Raw genomic sequence first — 22,089 nt, 5'->3', positions numbered from 1 at the left:
CTTGCAGTATTTGCAGACTGTTTTTGTCTTTTCTGTTATCTCCCCACCTTTATTACTTTCTGACTTAAGGAAGCTCAAATGCCGCCACACTTCCAGTTTGAAACTGGAGGGTACGTCAGTATCTCCTGTAATGGAGCCTTTGCTTCATGTTATTTACGTTGGCGAGGTGTCTCTCGTCTCAGATATGACGTAGCACGTTGAACACGTAGTGACATGACACGCCGTCAACAAGCAAAGTCAAAAACAGATTACACTCTGCCAAAAAGTGTATTGCAGTTCATTTTTCATTTCACCAATTTGAATCTCACATATTTTGTATCGATATATATCCCTGTGTCTCACCATATGTTTTTGTTGACATCACGGTAGCGACATCCAGCAACGTAAAGAGCTCACACAGAAGGATACCTACAGCGTTATATGTAGACGGTAGTCCCTGCAAAGTGGCAATATGTCACAACTTGGGATGAGAATGTGTTGCTACAAACCAGAGACATTAAAAAAAAAACAACATTCACAGAGGCAAAGTAGAGGTCATATTCATGTTGAGCTCACACATAGTGGCAGTTGTATCAGGGCTCAGTGAAATAATTTGCAAGAGAGAAAAATATGTTTTCAGTCCAATTCTATCAGATGATGATGTAAACACAGCTGGATGTGGGCAGCAGGGTCTCATTAGGACATTAGATAGAGCCTTTTTACAGGCAGTCTTGTTCTGTTGATCCCTTCGCTCTGAGGCCTGTACCAGCAGGGTTACTGATTGCTCCTCATGTCGTTTCAGCTGGTGTTCTTCTCAGTCTCTCGACTCTGGTCTTCCGTGGCTATCACACAGCTGAGCTTCATATCACTGTCCACACTTTTTTCAGTGTGTCTATTATTTTGTACAATTAAGGGTGTGATAGTTTTTTCATTAGTCTGTGAGATTAATACTGAGTTTTTGCCGGAAGTGTCTGTTTTTGAGTTGAGTGTGCTGGTGTGCGTGAGCAGCATCACAGTGGGATGGCCGTTGTTCTCGTCTGTGGCGACCTCATGGGAATCGGTAGCTGGGTTGGAAGGGCTGGCGTTGCCGCGACGAAGGCAGCAACACAGTATCCTCCCAAGAGGCCGGAACAAGGCTCTGTACAGGCCGCGTCGTGCACTTTCGCTCACAAAGCAGTAGAGAGCAGGGTCAGCTACACAATTCAGGGTGGTCAGCAACAATGACAGGTGGTAGTAGTTAAATATTCCTGAAAAATGAGAATACAGGCTGTTTGGTTAAAACAAAAAACTTTTCATCCTTCGTCACTGGATTGCTTTGCAAAGAAGAAACTGTACCTGTGATGAAGTCACAGTCCCGTTCCAGCAGAGTGCGTACTAACAGGAACACATGGTAGGGAGAGAAGCAGACAAGGAAGATGAGGATGGTACTGCTGACTAACTGCCTAATTCTTGTCTTCTGATCAGGTTGCGTCCCAGCGCTCCGACCCACGGCACGAAGAACACACAGGTAGCTGATCTGGACAGAAATAATCCAAGTCATTGGATGTATCAGGATTACTGTCGTGATAACTAACTCTACTTCACATTTCCAATGAAGAATCTTCATCCTCTCTGAAAAACCCTACCTAGCATCTTTTTTTAAACAACAGTGACCTTAACTTTTAACCTTTGACCACCAAATTCTAATCAGGACATTTTTGAGTCCAGGTGGACATTGGTGCCACATGTGAGGAAACTCCCTCAAGGCCTATTGCGTTCATTAGAATGAGACCTACGCGAGGTTGCAGTGACTTTGACCATCAAAATCTAATCAGTTCATCGTTGAGTCCAACTTGTGTCAATTCCTATAATATTTAATAGTATATAAACAGAAAGTTTATAGTTATAGTTTATGTAGTACCAACTGCCGTAAACTGATGTGGTAAGTAGCAATTTATTAGTGTTGGTAATTTTAATTAAAGTTTCATTCCATACAGTAGTTAATACTTTATTTGCATGAACAATAACAAGTTCACATTAATTAACATTAATTAATGGAGTATTAATCATTAAATAACAGTTAACTAATTTGTCAAGTAATCATAAACTAATGGTGTTTATGTTAAAGAAGGTGTTAATTTCTATGTTATTTAGTAGTATCTAAACAGTCTATTAACAGAAACAACCATACCAAGGACACATTAATAAATATTAGAGCTGCAAGCAGCGATGAACGGGCCCTCGCACCTTCATGCATGTTGGGGTTCTGGCAGGAAAATGACTGATGCAGTTCATTTCTATGTCAGATAATGCACCGAGAAATTTTGGACCCTGGAGTGAGCTATCTCAGATGGTGTTGTACTATATATAGTTATACTATAGTATATCACCCAAAAATCATCAAAATGGCATACTATAGTAAATCGTCCAAAATTCATCAAAAACGCCATAGTATAGCATGTCATCCAAAAATTGTCAAAAACAACAAGTATAGTATAGTATGTCATCCATGATAATCAAAGACGTCATAGTGTAGTATGTCTTCAAAAATCGTCTAAAACGGATGTATGGATTGACATCTTAATTAACACGAACACCATTAGTTAATGATTACTTGACACATAAGTTAACTCCTTGTAAAAGGTTATTACTCCATTAATTGATGTTAATTAATGTGTAATTTTTGTTGTTGTTTCTGTTAATAGACTGTTTATATACTATTTAATAATGTATGAATTAACCCCTTAATTAAAATGAACACCATTAGTTACTGAGTACTTGACACAGTAGTTAACTATTAGATAATATTATCACAATATTTAATAATGCTAACTAATGTACCCTTATTGTAAAGTGTATAGAAAGTCTGTCATTAATTGCTATTAAAAAATCATTTGACTGGCCTAATTATAAAGTGCATTTTTAAAAGAAAAGATTTGAAAACAGTTAACATACCGACAGAATAGCCAGCGGGAACAGAAAGCCAATAGTGAAGCGGTAATAGTTGATTGGATACTCCCACGGCTGCATAGGGTAGTGCTCGAAGCACACTGACTGGTTCTTGCGGTCTCTGCTCAATTCTTTATGGCGGAAGAAAACCACGCCCACAGCAATCTCCTTCAGCCAGATGATGGCGCTAACAAGCCACGCTGCACTCATAGAGCGCAGGGATGTGAACCTGTAGATGAAAGAGAGACAAAAGAGAGAACAGGTCAGGAAACAGCGCAGGAAAAGTACACAAACTATAGCTTTGTATGACATACTATACATTTTTAATATCAATTTTAGAATATTATATGATATTTTCTATTACAGTTATTGCATTAAATACGCTCTTATGTTAAAGAAATTGTTATGAAACTGCATAAGTGTAAAGGCGTGGTGATAAGTTGAAATGGATTGACACTAACTGTGAGCTGCTGCTCGCCTTTTTATCATGCCAAGTCAAAATTACCGTAAAGGGTGGACCACAGCCAGATAGCGATCCAGGCTAATACAGCACAGGAAACCAATGCTGATGTAGATGTTCTCATAGAGCAGGAAGCCACACAGCTGACACAGCCACTCTCTATGACTCCAGTCATCATCCTGAAACAACAACGCACATCCATGAAACAAGAGGTTAGGAGGATAGATTAAAGCGGATGTAGAAACATCCAAATTTCCCAAATGCACCTGGGTGACTGATGTAGATCATCAAAAACATTTTCTGTTCATTAGGCTTATGAGTCACATAAAAGTGTCTCTTAAAAGTGACATTTTAAGTGCATATACAGTAGTGTAATAATACCTAGAATGTAATGTGAACTAGAATTACTGCCTGGTGGTTATATGTATCCACATACCAATCAAGTTGTAGTTAAAGTTTAGACCCATGTCCGTTTTGACTTATGTAGCCATGACAGTCGACAATGACAATGACAATGAAGCTACAGATTCTAAAACATGGATGGTTCACACACATCTTAAACCAAAGAGCAGAAGAGATCTATACAATCAGCACAGTGTCCAAGATTAGTGTCACCAGTTCAGTATCTGTCCAAGTGTCTCTCCCTCAGTTCTTGCATTACAGCATTGAATATGGCCAGAAAAGCGTTTTTGCAGAATATTATGTTACAGTAAACCATTTTGATATAAAATGTCAAGTCCAAGTGGACATTTGTGCAAATTTGAAGAAGATCCCTCAAGGTGTTATTGAGATATCATCTTCACTAGAATGAGACGGACAAGGTCACAGTGACCTTGACCTTTGATTTTTAACCAAAAATTCTAATCTGTTCTTACATGAGTCCAAGTGGGTGTTTGTGCCAATAGGGCTTCCCCTTTAAAGTCAAAGATTCAAATCGTTAGATGGAGATCCCTCAGTCGCAGTCAAGTCAAGCAGTGTTTTTTTTTTTGTTTGTTTGTTTTGTTTAGTTTTTTTGTTATTTTTATGCTAGTCAGTGTGCTTTGCAGTCTATTTTTGGGGACGTTTTGGTCCCCAGATTTTGCTGCAGAGTGATTGCTCTTGACTTTCACTGTACTCTTTGTTACAAGCAATTTCATGCATGATGCAACAGCACAGATGAAGGATAGCATTATCTTCTCCCTTCTGCTTAGAAGAGGTAAAATTAAAGCTCACAGCAATTTAATAATATACAGTCTCTGGCTTTTTTTTAATATCCAGTGTCGGCAAAAAATGTTGCACACATCCGATCTGCCATTAGTGCCGTTTGTTTACATGAACGCCACTGTCACACTGAACATCCCGCTTGACGCATTCAAACTTTATATGAAATGAAAATGAATCATCAAATATTTGTATTGAACAGCCAAATCTGATTCGACTGGCATAATTTCAAGTCGTGTACAGCCCTAGTGCCAAATTTAAAAATATTTCATTTGAGGCATGGCATTCATGAGAGTTGGATGAGGTCACAGTAACCTTGACCAAAACCTAATCCTTCAGACTTGGCTCTAATGTCCACTTGGACTCACTGATAAACTGAACATAATGCCTCCAACAACAGCTGTTGCCAGCACATTTGCAAAACATTGCTGAGAAAATCACACATACACTTTTTGCACATAATGTAATATCACATTTTTTGTTTATTACAAAATAAATGAATGGTCTTACTTTACCTGAAAGAAATACTGTAGCCACATTGGCAATGATGCCAGGTATAACAGATCCGACACAGTAAGGTTCATCAAATAAACTCCCAGCTCATTCTTCTGCTTCAGCTGCAGAGCAGCGTGGTACAAAGAGTACAGGTTGGAGGGAACGCCAACCTAGAATCAAGAAGATACATTGTGGTTAAAGTTAGAGAAAGAGCATGGTTATGGCAAGTAAACAATGGCAGGTTATAGTTAGTCAACAAAACACTTGATTAATGTAAGGGAAGGTTGTAAACACACCTCATTTTGAACGGTTCGGAACATTCAAACCAAAACTATATTGGTTTGGAACCCTAAAGTTGTCTCCCAGCTCGATACCAGTTTAATAGTTTTTCTTTGTCTTCTTAAATAGTCATTCATGCTTGTTTTTCAATAAAAACAACTATCTGTAACTAATAGCAGCCCACAGGTAATAAATGTAATCCATCTTGTTAGTACTGGTTACTTTCAATGTGCAACAAACTGTTCAGAATCCTGACTGTGTTTGCAATGGTTCTCCTCAAAACTGATGAAAAGGTGGGCTGATCTGCGATACAGTACCAAGGTTCCAAAAATCTTAGATGGAACTGGTTCAAGAACTAGAGCTAATTTGGTGGAAAGGGGGTATGACAGAGCACAGACTCCTGTATTCTGCATGAAAGTAGGACTCACTACATGCACATTCTCCACCCCACCCTCTGCACCTCACTACCTAAAGGGCACACTGCCTCCTGCATTGGCATTGAATGTTGGCATTGGCCGTAAATCACAAAGCATAGAATCACCCAATATGGATGTAATTCCTAAGTTGACTGGGCCGTCAGTTAAGTTTAGTCAAGTTAAGTTTAAGTGACATTAGGAACTTTTGGAGGTCAGGGTCCAGGGCGAAGGCCTACAGTTTAGAGTGACAGCTTCTATGAACAGCTGGATGCATTATAATTCTTGCCTGTTACAAAATGGCTAGTTTTCTTAAATTGTGGCTCAGATTTGCTGTTATAACTCCATCTGTTCATCCATCCTCTTTAGATTGTTTTTGTGTATTTTCATGTTGCTGCAGAGATTCTTAGCACATATTAGGAGAGACACTAGGCAGGTTTCCATTGACCCCCAAACAGCCTTGTAAGTCTTTAAACTTACACGAGGTGGTATTTCAGGTGATTAAAAAAAAAACATATTTTGCAAAACTACTATGGATACAGTATTTTCACTTTTGTAGGTCACGTGATGTACAACTAGGAGTGTCAGTAGGAACTGGCTTGATGCAGCAGGCGCTACAAGAGGTGTTATTGCATCATCCGGAAGATTTTTCTGTGAATCATGGACTATCACCTCCCAGAAATCCCTCATATGTGGCTGCTCCTACATACTGTATGTCTTTCCATTATGGCTCCATAACACGCCCACAAGGCCTTGGATTTAAAAAAAAATTACTGCTAGTGTAGTAGCAATAGAAATAAAGCTGCTAATGTTTTGAACGTCCATCAACATGTTGTATTCCGTTAGTGGAAACGCAATCATCTCACAATTGTGTTTTATCAATATTTCAAAAATATCACTTAAGTTTTGCACAAATCTGTAATGGAAAGCCACCTACTGTACACCTAGACCCATGTGTGACCTCAGCACTCTGAACATTACTCTGTGATTTAGATACATAGTGTTCTCAAGGCAAACCTTTAATGATATTAATGTTGATTTTAAAGATGCATCCAGCTGCTGGTTATAACACATTAAAAATAACACCTTGATTTCTTTTACATTGCTGATACATATAAGACAGCCTATGCTGAGGTTGTACTTCAATGGTGCAATGTTATGACTTGCAGGAGGAAGTGGGCATTCTAGCTTGAGAGAGAAGACAGCTTCCTGTGTCACACTGACCTTAATTCAGAAACAAACCCTTTCCATTTGCTTTTGCTTTTAAAGTATTCAGACTTTTTAATAGTCTAATGCAGGTAATCAAGATGCATACACACTTACCAATAGCACGAGGATATAAACACAGGAGAAGAGGTACTGGTGGATTTCATGGCTGATGGTGCAGTTGATCACATCCTCCTCAGACATGGTGAACACCATCACACCCCACTCACACTCACACTACTTCACCTTTAACATGCACACGTCCACAGGAATGTTTTCAGACATGTTTACACTTCCACGGAATTATGTTGAAACAACACACACACACGCACACACGTCATGGTTGGAGGACTCAGCAATGGCTCAAACTTGTCTCCTCTGGTTGAGTTTTTTTTTTGTTGATTGGGTAGTCCAGTTTCATTTGGCCACTGTAGAACACAAAAGAAAGGAAGTTTTAATCAGTGAAAAGCACTCAAATGGCACAACAAGCCCATAAGGCTGATCTGCATTTTCTATTTTGCTGTATTTTTAATCATTGTGATCATGTAAGCGACTGTAACTACGAGTTAATTTTATTCAAAACTTTGTCCAGACTATATTATCATATCAACAGTCCTCAATCAGAGATACCTTGTGAAATGGCATTTGCATTTTCTAATGCATGAAAAACTTGTCACAGTATGAACAGTGGTTAAAGCAGCCACAGCTCAGCCCTTGGCACAGACTGTTAATTCTCTACTGACCAATTGAAGGACTGCAGTGTTTCTAGCTTCACCTTTTAGTACCGCATCAGTTTGCTAGGTATCCCAAGCAGCCGGGTGACCAAAAATGGGAACAGTTCCAAAAGTATTAATGGTACCATCCACAATTTTAACAATGGCAACGCAAAAAAATGCGTACCAAATTGAACTGAACCTTACCGACCTGCTGGTGAAAATCGCCCCATTAGTTGTGAAACTAATTACTTTGAAATAAACTATTGCAAACAAAACCAAACTTTTCATTCCAAGCTTTTCATGGCCCCACTCTCCCATTAGGGCCCATCCTGCAGCAGCCACTGTGATAGCGTGTATGCTGCATGTTTTAGTCCACATTCTGATTCCGCTGATGTGTGCTGACTCCTCCCATACTTTGATTGTGTTGTATTTTTACAACATTATGAGGCTGTGACAATTAGTTCATCATTCAATGTGTGTGATGTGCTGTATAATGGGTCTGTTAATGTCCCACACTAGACTCATTTCATATGTAAATTTTTACTTTTCCCTTTTTTAACTTTTCCTAAAAATGGAGGCGAGACACACAGCCCTGTCTACATTGATGGAAGTGAGGTGGAGTGAAAAAAAATCTCAGAGACAGCAGGTGTGGGACGTGTAAAGCACAGGACAGAACAGCTCTGCAGCAGGTGATTAAAACCACCCAGGACATCACTGTTATCCATCCACAGACCAGCACTGATATGGATGAGGTGAGATGCCTGCACACAAAGCCCAAACGATGCTAAAATACAATACTCACCCAGCAACAGCCTGTGTATCCTGCTGCCACCCCGCAAGCAAAACACAAGTGACTGATGCTGTGCCACCAGACTACAGAGCCACTTCTTTCCTCAAGCTGTGAGACTCCACAGCTCATCATCTACACTCCATCATATTAAAAAATTACGGAAGCCCTAAGTGGACGTGTTTTTTTGTTGTTTTTTTTTTACAAGCCATTTTGACGATATAACGAGATATTATCTCGTTATAACAAGATATTATCTCGTTATCTCGAGAAAACAGAGTTTGTTTTCTTGAGATATTATCTCGTTATCTCGAGAAAACGAACTTTGTTTTCCTGAGATATTATCTCGTTATCTCGAGAAAACGAACTTTGTTTTTTGGTTTGTTTTGAAGTGGCGGGTGGATGATGTGACAGCAGGTGCCGTGCGGTGTTCAGCGCGGACAAATGCGTGCAGGTTCTCGCCCCTGCACGTACCAAAAAGCACCGGAGCAACAGTATAATAATCTAGTTATGATTACTGATGAATTTGGGTGATGTGTTCCTGTAATAATCATCTTACCTTGCGCATTTGTCCGCGCTGAACACCGCACGGCACCTGCTGTCACATCATCCACCCGCCACTTCTTCTTCTGACGTTCATTCAATAAAGTTAAAAAAAAAAAAAAAACAACGTTCGTTTTCTCGAGATAACGACTTAATATCTCAGGAAAACAAACTCCATTTTCTCGAGATAACGAGATAATATCTCGTTATATCGAGAAAACGGCTTGTAAAAAAAAAAAAAAAACACGTCCGCTTAGGGCTTCCGTAAAAAATAGTTTTGTTTTGACTTTTTCTTGTGTAGGGTAAAGAGACTTCATGTCACATTTGCTATGACAAAGGTAGTGCATGTAGATGCAGGCAGCCAGTAGGTCCTCAAACCCTTGCTACTTTTTAAAAGAAAAAATTCTGTTTTTTTGACTCCATATCCCCTTCTGCTGAAGCACAACTTTTCTACAATAGAGAAGCACTTTTTAACATCAAGAAAAGTTGTGTGGGTTTTGGACTTAATGCGGCAAAAGGCAAGAGGATCCCCACCAATGGAATATGCCGAGCGGCCAGTCAGATCACAGGTGAGAAATGAAACCGAAAGCAGCATACAAAGAGAGGGAGGAGAGCCGGCATCAGGGCAAGACTGACCTGACTTGGACCAACAGCTGTTTGGATGTGGATGAGATGTGATTGAGTCAGTTGATATAGAATGTCATCCAAAAAAATCAAAAATACTATAGTAAAGTATGTCATCCAAAAATCATGAAAAAAATGGCATAATACAGTTAGTCTTCCAAAAATGTCATAAACCCCATCCTACAGTATGTTCAGTCTTTAAAAACGTAATGGTATTGTTTGTCAGGCAACAATTAAAAAATATGGCATTGTATGGTATGTTGTGTAAAAACTGTGGAAAATATCATAACAAAAAAACCCATCAAAAATAGGTTGTTCAAAAATCATCAAAAACTTCATAGCAGTATTTCTTCAAAAACATCATCGTATACTTTGTCATCCAAAAATCATCAAAAAGTTATAGTATTTTATATCATTCAGTAATCTTCAAAAATATAGTATATTATGTTGTCCAAACATCATGAAAAAACCTCATAGTATAGTTTTTCGTCAAAAATTCATCAAGAAGAAAAAAAGACCAAAAGATCAAAAAAGTCATAGTATAGTATGTCGTCTAAATATCATGAAAAATATCAGAGTAGTGTCTGTCAAAAAATTCATATTATAATATGTCATCCACAAACATAATAGTATTGTATGTGGTCCAAAAATAACCAAAACCTTCATAGCATACTGTCTTCCAAAAATCACAAAAAATGCCATAGTATAGTATGTCGTATGTCATCCAAAAATCATAAATAACATTAGTGTAGACTGTCTTCCAAAAATCATCAAACATGTCATTGCATAGTTTGTCATCCAAAAATCATCAGAAATGTCAAAGTATAGTTTGTTGTCCAAAAATGATTAAAAAAAAAAAAAACAAACCTCATAGTAAGCGATGTCATCTAAAAATCATGAAAAACGTCATGGTATAGTATGTTGCCTAAAAATCACAGAAATCGTAATAGAATTGAATGTCATCCAAAATTTATAACAAGCTTCATAGTATAGTATTTCATATTTCATCAGTATTATATGTCACTGTATGGTACGTTTGTAAAAACTGAAAAAAGACACAGTATAGCATGTTAAAAAATGTAATAGCATGGTATGCTGAAAAAACTGAGAAACTTACAGTACAGTATTTAAAAAAAAAATGCCATAGTATATTGTGTCAAAAAATGAATCATGCTGAAAAAAAAAGTCACAGTATAGCAGGTCAAAAAAGTGGATCGCCAGCACCTTGCTTCATGTGTCTCTCCGCAGCAGCCCCCGCTGATACTCAACACCTACCAAGCCCTGAAACTGTCTTTTAATCAGTTGAGCAGACTGCAGCATACAAAAGTGCACGTGCCACCACTGCTTAATAAAACATATGCAGCATGTAGCTACACACAATAAATGAAATAATCTGTATTAAATGCTTGCTCCCCAAGTGCACAGGTACAAGTACCTGTACGTTTATACACCTCAATGTATAGAAAATTGAAAAAAGCATTATATGTTGAAATAAAAAAAATTAAAAAAGCTATAGTATGGAATGTTGAGAAAACTGAAAATAGTCATAGTATGTCAACAAACGTCATAGCATATTTAGTCAAGAAAACTGAAAAAAGTCAAGTATAGTATGTGTAAAATAGTAAATTATGTCAAAAATCTTAAAAGTCATAGTATAGCGTGTTTTAATGTCGTGATATAGTTTGTCATAAGTGTGATATATAATAGTATGATATGGCGTTATGAAAGTTTTAAAAAATTTCATAGTATGGTATGTTGAAAAAAATGAAAAAAATTACGTCATTGTAAAGTGTGTTGAAAAAAAACAAAAAAATGTAATATGATTGGTTAAAAACAGTCACAGTGTACATTAATTTCACAATTAAAAGAAAATGTCACAGCATGTTAAAAAAAATAAATCAATCAAAACTGAAAATTCAATATCAGCAGTGATATCTGTCTAAAATTGACAGATGTCACTGTCGATACCGAATTTTATGTTTCCTGACCATATGACCCTTATATTAGAAGAGCAGACAGATATTAGCCATGATTTTATTTACAGTTATATATATATTACATATATCAGTTGAATTTTTGACACACTGCAGGAGCCAAATTTTCTGTTCCCAATAACATTTGATCTCTTGACATTCTGGTTATGAAGCAAGCGTCTTAACTCTCAGAGCTAATCCTCCTGGCACTTCATCTGTTTTTGAAGTTTCTTTTCGGCAGTGCAGTCTGTCTAATTTTCTGGTTATTTTCTTGATCTTTTTCTATTTTGTGGCAAATTTGCAGGTTATTTCTTATCAAGTTCCTCTGTTTTTTAAATAAATCAAGCCAATTTGCTTAGGTTTTTAAAAGGTTCATTAAAAAAAAGATTAAAGATTGAACATGAGTAGTCCATAGTGGTCCTTGTCACTGTGTGTTTCTATGGGTATTTCTATAGACTTTGCAGCATATTCAAGAACCTTTTATTCTACAGGTTCTTTAAGCAAAAACACATACTTTAAATACTTAAATAAGTTGTTTGATCTTTCCGCCACTGAGTATGGGCCTACATGCAGTCCATGTTCATAGGCATAGTGTGTAAAACGACAGTGAAAATGAGCTGGGTTTATGAATAGCATCTGAATTCAGCATTGCTTCCTTTCTGGTGTAACGCAGAGTCAATGGACAGTGCAGCTTCTGAGTATAACCTCCAATATATTTCTTTGCTTTGGCATGCCGGCATCTTTAGACTGGCCCCTTAATAACACACTGTAAAACCATTTAGAGCCACTTTAACACACACGCTGAAACCACAAGCATCATCTTTCTTTCTCTCACTCCATCTGTCCTTCTCTATGACTCCCGTCTTCCTAAATAAACCACAGACAGATTAAGGCACAGCTGGATATACTGTGCATTCCTCAAGGGTCAAACTAACCCATGCTTTTAACTCTTTTTCAGCCTGGTGACTGGAAATAATTAGATTTATATGAGCAGTATTACTGTGGTCCATGTGACGTCACTATGCCATAGTGCCACCATTTTGCAAACCATAACCACAAGTAAGAAGAAGACAACGGAGGTACGATGAAATAGAAATCAAAAAGAAAAAAATGAAGTTCAGACAATTTGCCTGGAATATGTTGTGCTGTTGGCTGTAACTACAGTCAACAGAAAACTACAATTTTATTCCGACCCAAAGCAGCTAGATCGGCGGACAACAAACAGAAACAGAAAGCAATCACATATTTTTAACAAATAAGTAGTGGTTTAATTTAGATGCGCTGTGTTTGCAGTCATGATGATGGTTGAGGTAAGTCTGCTGTAGGTCACAAATATGGTGCAGGGTAATTACAAAGTGAGGTCTTCGGTACCCATAAATACTGTGTGTGAAACTGCTTCTTTTTTTTTTTTGTTCTGCACACCTTCAGATGCTGCAAGAAAGCAGTGAACTGGGGTGAGGTGTCCCAGAGTAGTGGGTTCAGTGGCTGCAATAATGTCACCTGTGTCACCTGGTCTTGTTATCAGCTCACAATCTAACCCCAAATGTCAAAGTAATGTAACCAGATGCAGACACAGATCTTTAACAAGCAGGGAAATACTGAGATGATAAGAATGACCACAAAATAGTCACCCAGATAACATCAACTATTCGCTTCTATCCGGCTGACATCCCTTAACCCCACCAGCAATCTGTGTGAGTCACACATGGACGTGATTGTGGTGAAGAATCCCCTTCATGCTAGCGAGGTCAGTGACCATCATCTTGAAACTGTTGCCTCTGTAAACACTGTGGACTCTTTCCTGCAGATTGATGTTACAGTGTCAAATGATAATAGGTCTACACATGGAGCCACTCACAGCAGGTGCGGGTGCTCAGGAACAGAAAGGCATACTGCATGCAGGTGTCTCTAAAAAGTTAAAAAAAAAAATGTGCATCAAACACGGGAAGTTGTACGACATGACCACCTACGTCCAAAGGTAAGGATGTATCAGTGCAACTGTTTTCTCTCCTAATACAGATTCTAATACCCAAAGAGAGAGAATCTACCAATACTGATCTGCAAACTACTTCCAGTGCTGTTTGTTTATATTTAAAGATCCCCTCCAGACATATTTTAAGTCAAAATAGAAACACTTATCTAGTGCTAGTTCTAATACTAATTTTGTGGTTGTAGGTCTCCACACACCAGTCGAGTTGCATTTGCAAAACATATTTCCCCTTCTGTTTCTGAGTCACAGTGAGGCTGACCTTTGACCTTTTGGATATATAATGTACAATTTCATCATTTAGCTTTGAAATATTTATGTCATAATTAGCAAATAATTCATAAAGTTATGGCCAAAACTGTCATAAATTGGCTTTATGAGGTCAAAGTGAGCCTGACGTTTGACCACCAACTTCTAATCAGTTCATCACAGAGTGAACGTTTGTGCCACATTTCAAGAAATTCAGTCAAGGTGTTCTCAAGATATCGGTTCACTCACTGGAATCATTTCATGTACTTGAAGGAAACATGAGGTGCTGTGATGTTAAAGACTGGATGAGGCAACCATCTATACTGATTTGACCCAAAAACTTAATTAAAAAAATGAAATATAATTAAAACACTAACATGTATAAGTATAGTTATAAAATGTTACACATTTTTATCGACTTTATTTCCTCATATACAGCTCCTGTTGTGCCTTATGTAATATTCAAATAAATTGGACTTGGCTAAACTCACTTGTCAACAAATCTTAAGATTGTAACACAGGACATTGGTGTTGGCTTCCAGTTTTTAACTGCATGACCGCAACGGTCCCGTAACCTGAGCCACTTGGTTATTATTGTAACCATAATGAAGAGGCTCCCTTAACATTAACAAAGTAGTCATTTTAAGCCAAACCATGATCTTCTCCTAAACCTGACCAAGCTGTTTTTGTGCCTGGGCTAACCTAATCTTAACCATGGTGCTGTCGCATCATAAAACAGATTTATTGTCCAACAGTGATTTGTGATGCTTTTGGAAATGGCACACAGATGATGTGGTTCTGCTGATAGGAATGTCAGATCAGAAAACACTGTGACGTGGACAAATGAGTGATTTTGTCATTTAATTAGGAGGATTTGTTGGGATTTCTACACCCACCAAAACACAATAGAGGTGACTCCATTTGTAGTGCTCAAAAATTACATTAAAACAATAGAACAGCAACATCTCTTTCCTGAATCAGAGCCTGTGGTATTTTAAATAATACTCCATTCACATCATATAGGATGTGTGGTAGAGTTGGAAAAGATCTATAAACATATCTTTACGGACTGCAGGCGTTCAGCATCATCATACAACTTATGATGGTTGTACGATTGTGTAGTTTTTTAATATGATTTCAGAAAATACTGCTGATTTGTTTTGAGCTTTGGCCGGGCAAACCTGAGCACCAGGAGAAAACCCTATGATTGATGGAAACATTTTAAATGTTTTTGGGGTCAATTTAGAGTGTCCAATTAGCCTACAGTGTATATCTTTGGATTGTGAGAGGAAACCTGAGTACCAGGAGAAAACCCACTTGAACACAGGGAGGACATACAAACTTCCCACAGATGGACAGGTGGACACGTCGCTGTGAGGTCATGGTGCTAATCACCGAGCTGCTGCGCCGCCCTTTAATGAAAGAGTTGAGAGGGAGGGTGAGGGAGGAAGGGTGGATAGAAGGATGGATTTAGGAGAAGTGGAGGTGGGAATGGAGGGATGGGGTGATTGAGGGAGGAAGAAAGGGTGGACAGGTGAAGGGGACAGAAAGAGGAAGTTACTGTAACTTCCTACACCACCATTTCACTAATGTCACACCTGCTCTTCTTGCTGAACATGCTGAAGAAGCCCTTCTTCTCCGTCTCCGCCTTCTTCTTCTTGCGCATTTTGGTCTTCATTTTTACAACACTGTCTCTCTGTCCTCATTCATCCGGTGGAACCAACGTCTCCTCTTATTCTCCATGGTCAGACAGAGCTCCTCCAGCTCTGTCTTCTCTTCCTCTCTCCATTTAATCATTCCCTGCAAGACTTCTTTTCTCTCCTCTAGGTCTTTCTTGAACCTATTTTGCAATTCCTTGATCTCCTCTTTCTGCTTTAATTTGACCTTGCAGCTCTTTTCTTTTTCAGCCATCTCCATGCTAAACTTTTCTTCCAGTTGTTTTCTCGCTTCCAGCATCTGTTGTTTTTCAGTCATCCAGTTCTGTTCTCCCTCATACAGCTGCAAGAACTTCTTCTCAAGACTGATGAATTTCTCCTGAGAAGCTTTCTTGCGTTGGATGAATTTGGCTTCTTTGTTCTTCAGCTCCCAGACCTTTTCTCTCTGCCTCTCCAGTTATGTTGCCATGGTTGCTTACTGGGCCGTGTTAGAATCCCTGATGTTATTCACCCGCTCTGTCTGGATGTGGAGATTTCTGTTGAGGTGGCAGATTTGTGACTCCTGCATTTTAATTATCTCCTGGTATTGTTTGTTTTTGGTGGTCATCTCCTTGTCCCTCGACTGCAGAAGCTCCTTCAGGCGGCTTATTTCCTCTTGGTCGCTCTGGCCTGTTTGGCAGATCTTCTCCTTTTCAGCCTGTAATTGATCGTTTTCTTGAACAACCTGTTTGCCTGTTGTCTTTGGCAAAAAAAAGTGTCTGTACAAGACTTAAGTTTTCTGTTGCAGTGTTTTAAAGTGTTGCAAAGAAGCTCACTCTGTAGAATCTTGTCTCTGAAGAAACTCGAACTCAACTATAATCCACGACGTGTGTAGTTGAACAGTTTTTGAACAATAGTGTAATTTTATTTATTTTAACTGGTATTTCTTTTTTTAGGCATCATTTGAAGACATCCTTTTTAAAGACATTAAGGACTTTTAAATTTCTATTACACTTAGGCCAATCATTCACAGTCTAATAACTAAACTGAAAACAACCTGAACAATAGCCCTATTATAATAACCTGGATTCAAAAAATGTATGCATGGTATGGCTTATTTGTGCAATTTTACTCTGTCAAATAATTTTCAAACACATAACAGTCAGTTACCAGTAGTCAAGACAATGCAAAGTTCCCCATTGTGGGACTAATAAAGGATTATCTTATCTTATCTCCCTAAGTAATCACTGCATGGTGTGCCTTGCACACAGCACTGCAACGCTGTCTCAACATTGTGCATAAATTACTGCACACCATGCAAAGCACTGCTTTTCATGTACTGCTGAATATTAACAATAGAAAGTAAATTAGGACAAAGTCAGAGAATCATAACATCAACCACTTTTCAATGTTTTTGAGGAGGCAAAATCAAGGCTATGACAGGCTTTAGCCCCCCCAAAAAAAGACGTCTAAATGCTATCCAGGTCTTGGTGGGTTATGTCAAATGATCCAGTAAATAAGGGGTAATGAATCAATTTAAGAAAAACTTTTTTAATTACATACTTTTAAATCTTTAGAGGAAGGTATCGAGTGTTTTCAAGTACAAGGTTTAAGTCCAAATGAAGTCACAAGTCATTGGTGTTAAAGTCCAAGCTGAGTTCCATGTCTTAAATTTTGTCAAGCAGAGTCTAAAGCCATCAAGTTTTGGGCATTAGTCTTACTCAAGTCCAAGTCATGTTGACTCGAGTCCACAGCTTTGAGGCATAACATCTTGATGTTTAAGGTATGAACCTTTATGCTTTGTTAGTTGCTGAACAGAGACATCAGTTGTGCAAACAGAGCCAAACAAATCAAGCTTCATTCTGAGCATCAGACTGGATTTTCACTCCAGATTCATCAGCCTTTAGCGACACATTCAGTGTACATTAAATAAATAAGTGAAAACCGACAGATAGTGTTGAGCCAGAATAAAGGTATAGAAGGCGTTCATGGTGCTCACTTCATATCCACAGGAATAAGTCATTTCTACTGTTCACACTGCTTCCAGCAAACTCATTCCTTTCAAGAGATCGCAGAGTTAATGGCCTTTTGTTCTGACCCCCAGCAGCATCCATCCAGAGTGTAACAGACTCTGCTCACAGCTTTGAGATCTCAGTTATAATGAATGTGTGTGTGTGTATGTGTGTTATGTGAGCAGCAGTGGGCGAGTTAACAGTTTTATAAAGGTAAAATGGAAAACAACTCTATTACCACATCAATATACCATTAAATCATGGCTCTAATGGGTCCTGCAGATCTCCAAATGTTGTTTTTCATATATCAAAATGTGTGTCCTGTGGTACCCTGGGAAATTTTTTTTAAAAATAGCTGGTTTTGTGCAAATGTACAACTGAGACTGATCATCTGAGGTAATCATCAAGATGACTGCTCTTTGTTTACTACTACTCTCAAGGTGTGAATTCTGTTTTTCTGTGGTCACCATGGTTAAACAGCGAGCTGTTTCTCTGAAACGAAATAAGCTTAACCATAAACAGCAGCAGAAGCAAACAGCCATGCGAATTAAGAATAGCAGTAACTTTTGACTGACCATTTTTATTCCACTTTTAAGTTGATATGGCTAACATGTTAGCAAACAGCTGGCTATTTACACATCCAGCCGACAGAGAACAGAATCTGCATTCATAGAGTAGTGTCTCTGTCCATCTGATGAATTAAAGTCCAATATTCACTCCCCTTTTAGCTCTGTTTTTATCTCTACAAGTTCCTATCTGGCTTTTTAACTGCTAAAAGCTGCACTATGTTTACTAGCTAATCGCTAACTTTGTTGCGCAGGTGGTGGTGGTGGTGTCATTGGGCAAAAATTTCATAATAAAATTTGAGCATAATTCAAGTGGACTGATTGAATACTAGATTTCTCCACCTCCAAACAATGAATGGCAAAGAATACTGCAGAGAAAGTTGCTATTCCAGCACTGACAACAACTGTCTACACTGCAAAGCGACCCAAAAAAACGAAGAGGGACTTATCAAAAAGAGAATCTCAAAGACATTCTGACAACAAACAAAAAAAAAACGTGTCAACATGAGCAAAGTGCACCAGACAAGGAGAGAAACCTTTCTGTTGCTGCCGTGACACAGGTTAAATCCAGTGCTGTCAATGGCCACCAGCATGCTGTGACACCCAGCGCTGGCTGAATTTTAGGACTGGCTATTCTGTCCTCTTACAAACGACAGCTGGTCCTCAGACTTGTTTGTTTTTCTATCTTTGATAAAGACCGCTACAAAACTGTTAATAACCATTCACTGCACACACAATCCTCAAATCTAACCCAAATTTCAGCCTAACCTTAAACCAAAACCCTAAACCGATCTCATCCCCAAACCTCAGCCCTCACCAGAAATAACCAGGAATTATACTGAAGACAGACAAACACGTCCTGACTATAGAGGATTCTGGTTACTGATGTTGTGAGGACAGTTAGTCCCTGCAATAATGGAAGTATGAAAGCACAAAAAAGGAAAAGATGTGTTGGATAAAGCGTAGAGCAGAAGCAGAAGCTTTTCTTTTTTTTCATCAAAAATCTCTTAAAGAGTCTTAAATATGCATTTTATGGCCACATTCATGTTCATGTTGTCAGTGCAATGTAAAGTTGCCAAAAAACACAGCTAAAAATACAAGAAAACACAGAGTAATAATATAAAAAAGGAGAATATAGATGAAAAAAATGCCTAAATTTAGACTATACACACTATTGCATAATCTATATACAATATTGCAAGTTATTGCACAAACTGTTTACAGTATTGCACTATATACAGTATTGCACAATGTGATTTGCATCTTGAAGCAGATTAAAATGGAGAGTTCTATCAAGTTTGAATGAGGTGTGTTTTGTGAAGAGTGAACGAGGCAGTTTAGTCAGTCTTGCGTGAAAAAGTTGAATTCAAAAGGTGTGCAGCTGTATTTCTCTGTTTAATAAGGAAAACAGGTGTGAGAATATTATTATTTTCTTAACACTTTGTTGGTTTCTATTGTGTGTGTTTTCTGGCCTGGAAAGCTGAAAGTGCGTAGCGCAGTCACAATGGTGTAGTCTCACGCCTAAAACATCATATACTGTCATACTGCGCTGAAATTTAAGGAAGCTATAATGACTTGAAATATTACACATCGCCCAAGCCTTATTCACACTGCCTGCATGCACTGCATGTGGAGACCTGCTGCTCTTGGTTGTGGCTATAATTGTACAAGTGCCGTTAGGGGACGGGGTTAAGCACAGCTGTAGGTGTTTCTCCTTTTTCGTCTGTTCCAGCCGCACTCGATAAACAAACCTGAACAAGGCACAAAAAAAATGTGATTTGTGTTTTGAAGTTATTTTGAAAGTGTTTGATGAACTTCCCAGATTCCAATAAAGAGCAGCACAAACTATTTTATGTAATAATGCATCTGGGCGTGTTGTTAATTGTGTTAGATTCTCAAGTTTTGCAGTTCTTGAGCTGCTTCTCCTGTTGGTGATGTTTTGGCTGCTGAGGTGCTCAGGACTGATAGACTAGCAAAAGCTTATGTTAACAGAATGTATGGATTGGGTTTTCCCTGACTTCACAGCTGTGTTTCACATGTTTTCAGGTACTTCATCATAAGTTATGCACCTACTGCTGTACATGCTGGAAACTTGGACCGCACAGCTACAGCTGCCACCATACTATGAGCCAAACTGTGCAAGTACACATGACTACATGTCCACAGTGTGACACACACAGACCCAGCGCAGAAGTCCAGTTCTCCCAGCAAACAAATGGCCACTGAATATTGATAACTTAAAACTTAATCAATGCTCCAGACACCAGTATCAATAAATAAACAAATTACCAGGTGATCGATACCTTGACTTATTTCTCTAAGGCCGCTGGGATGCCGTTGCTGCTCTGTGATCAGTGACCCTGACAGTGGTAACCATGTCAACGGCAGCAAGATGTAAATCAGGCACAAATGAGGGTCCTGTCAGCGCTCAAGGGAATCGGCTGCTACCACAGCTGCTCCTCTAACTCACACATCACTGGAATTATATTTATTAACATCACCGTCTGGACAATCACTATCATAACCACTGTCATCCATGATTATTATCTACAGTCCAATTTTATGATCATCAATTACAATATTGATGTAACAATATTAAACAGTCTGATCTCAGAGTGATAGACACATTCCCTCCAAATCACAGCACTCTGCATCACAGCATCACTTGTTATTTTCTTACTCTGAACTCAGAAGCAAACCATCAGTGTTTTTGAAGTTTACCAGACAGCACAAATCATGCACAAAAAAGATGAAGACTTCAGCATCTGCTAAATATAGTAAACTACTGCATTGTTAGCTAACTTTACTCTGGGATGGGTAGGTGTTAAATAATGTACCTTTGAATAGAGGGAAAATACTGCACCATTCTGGCTTTAGACAAGGTTTTTGTTGGTCAGTCGCTTTTTTCTGCCTCAAAACAGCTAAACAACAACAAAGCATCTGACCACACCTCTTTTAAGACCTACACACCCATGGGCGCAAATACATTTGCTATGCACACAATGTGAGCGTTGAGCATTGAAATGACAACTGTGTCTGTCTGAAACTAACACTATTTTTTTATTTTTTTTTTTTTTTTTTAACTTTTCGAAATTTCAGCAGCTAGATTTCCATACAGGGACCTTTACAGGTCAGCCGGCCCACTCTCTCCCCACATTTCCTGTCTATCTCCTACATTATTTCCCCCAGGCTAAAAATACTAAGGCAGATAGCAGTGTCTGTTCAGATCATGCGTAACTGCTGAGTAAATCTAACCCGAACTGACTTTAGAGAGGATTATTGCTTAATCGCCTTCATTTTCTCTTTCATCACTTCATGATCCTTCATGACAAATAAAATCATTTTCCAAGTGACGACATGTAACCAATATGAAAATAACTCAACAACTGTATCCTCTTTCCCCTCCAGGGAAATCATCCTCAGTTTGTCCAGCAGGTTGTAAATCAGCTTTGGTATGTGCTCACCAGCAGATTCATCGTCTGCGCATCCAGAAAGCAGGATGACATGTATCTTACTGTACCGTTTATCAACATGTGTCCTATCCATCAAGTTAACTTAGGTTACATGTCAGTCTGTCCCACTGCGTTCACACTTCTGAACATGATCCATTCTTACTACATGCATTTGAAATCATCATCACTGACACTTCCTGTCAACATCACCGACAGTTTCTGAATCCAATTCAATCGCCAGAAAAAATGTTGGTATTGTACATTTCTGCAAACCATGAATATTTTGCATTTGCATGTTATTACACTGACAACACTGGCCAACGTAACCTCGTTGCAATATATACATATATATATATATATTAGATTTTTTGGGGGGTGTTTTTGCCTTTAACTGATAGGATAGCACAAGTGTGAAAGGGAGAGAGAGAGAGAGAGAGTGGGTGACATGCAGCAAAGGGCTGAGACCGGAATCAAACCCAGGGCCGCTGCAACAAGAACACAGCCTCTATCCATGGGGCACCCGCTCTACTCAATGTTTAACTTGAAACTTCTTCTCGTGTTTTTGACAAAAATCAAATCAATTTGC

At 38.6% G+C, this 22,089-nt stretch overlaps 1 protein-coding gene across 1 annotated transcript in view; it reads right to left on the bottom strand.

Annotated features, from left to right (window-relative positions):
- Nucleotides 1-248: 248 nt before the first annotated feature.
- Nucleotides 249-22,089, bottom strand: part of LOC121953238 (ovarian cancer G-protein coupled receptor 1) — a 34,329-nt gene continuing 12,488 nt past the window's right edge. Inside the window, exons 3-8 of the mRNA XM_042500213.1 lie at nucleotides 7,078-7,388; nucleotides 5,083-5,232; nucleotides 3,413-3,546; nucleotides 2,914-3,136; nucleotides 1,315-1,495; nucleotides 249-1,226 (exon numbers count right to left, since the gene is read on the bottom strand). Coding sequence (XP_042356147.1) covers nucleotides 778-1,226; nucleotides 1,315-1,495; nucleotides 2,914-3,136; nucleotides 3,413-3,546; nucleotides 5,083-5,232; nucleotides 7,078-7,176 — 1,236 coding nt within the window. The 5' untranslated portion in view covers nucleotides 7,177-7,388 and the 3' untranslated portion in view covers nucleotides 249-777. The remainder of the gene's footprint in view (nucleotides 1,227-1,314; nucleotides 1,496-2,913; nucleotides 3,137-3,412; nucleotides 3,547-5,082; nucleotides 5,233-7,077; nucleotides 7,389-22,089) is intronic.

This window comes from Plectropomus leopardus, chromosome 14, assembly GCF_008729295.1.
Source record: "Plectropomus leopardus isolate mb chromosome 14, YSFRI_Pleo_2.0, whole genome shotgun sequence".
In the NCBI taxonomy this organism is placed as follows: domain Eukaryota; kingdom Metazoa; phylum Chordata; class Actinopteri; order Perciformes; family Serranidae; genus Plectropomus; species Plectropomus leopardus.
Note: the sequence above shows the minus strand (reverse complement) of the source record. Positions and strands in the feature narration are given on the sequence as shown.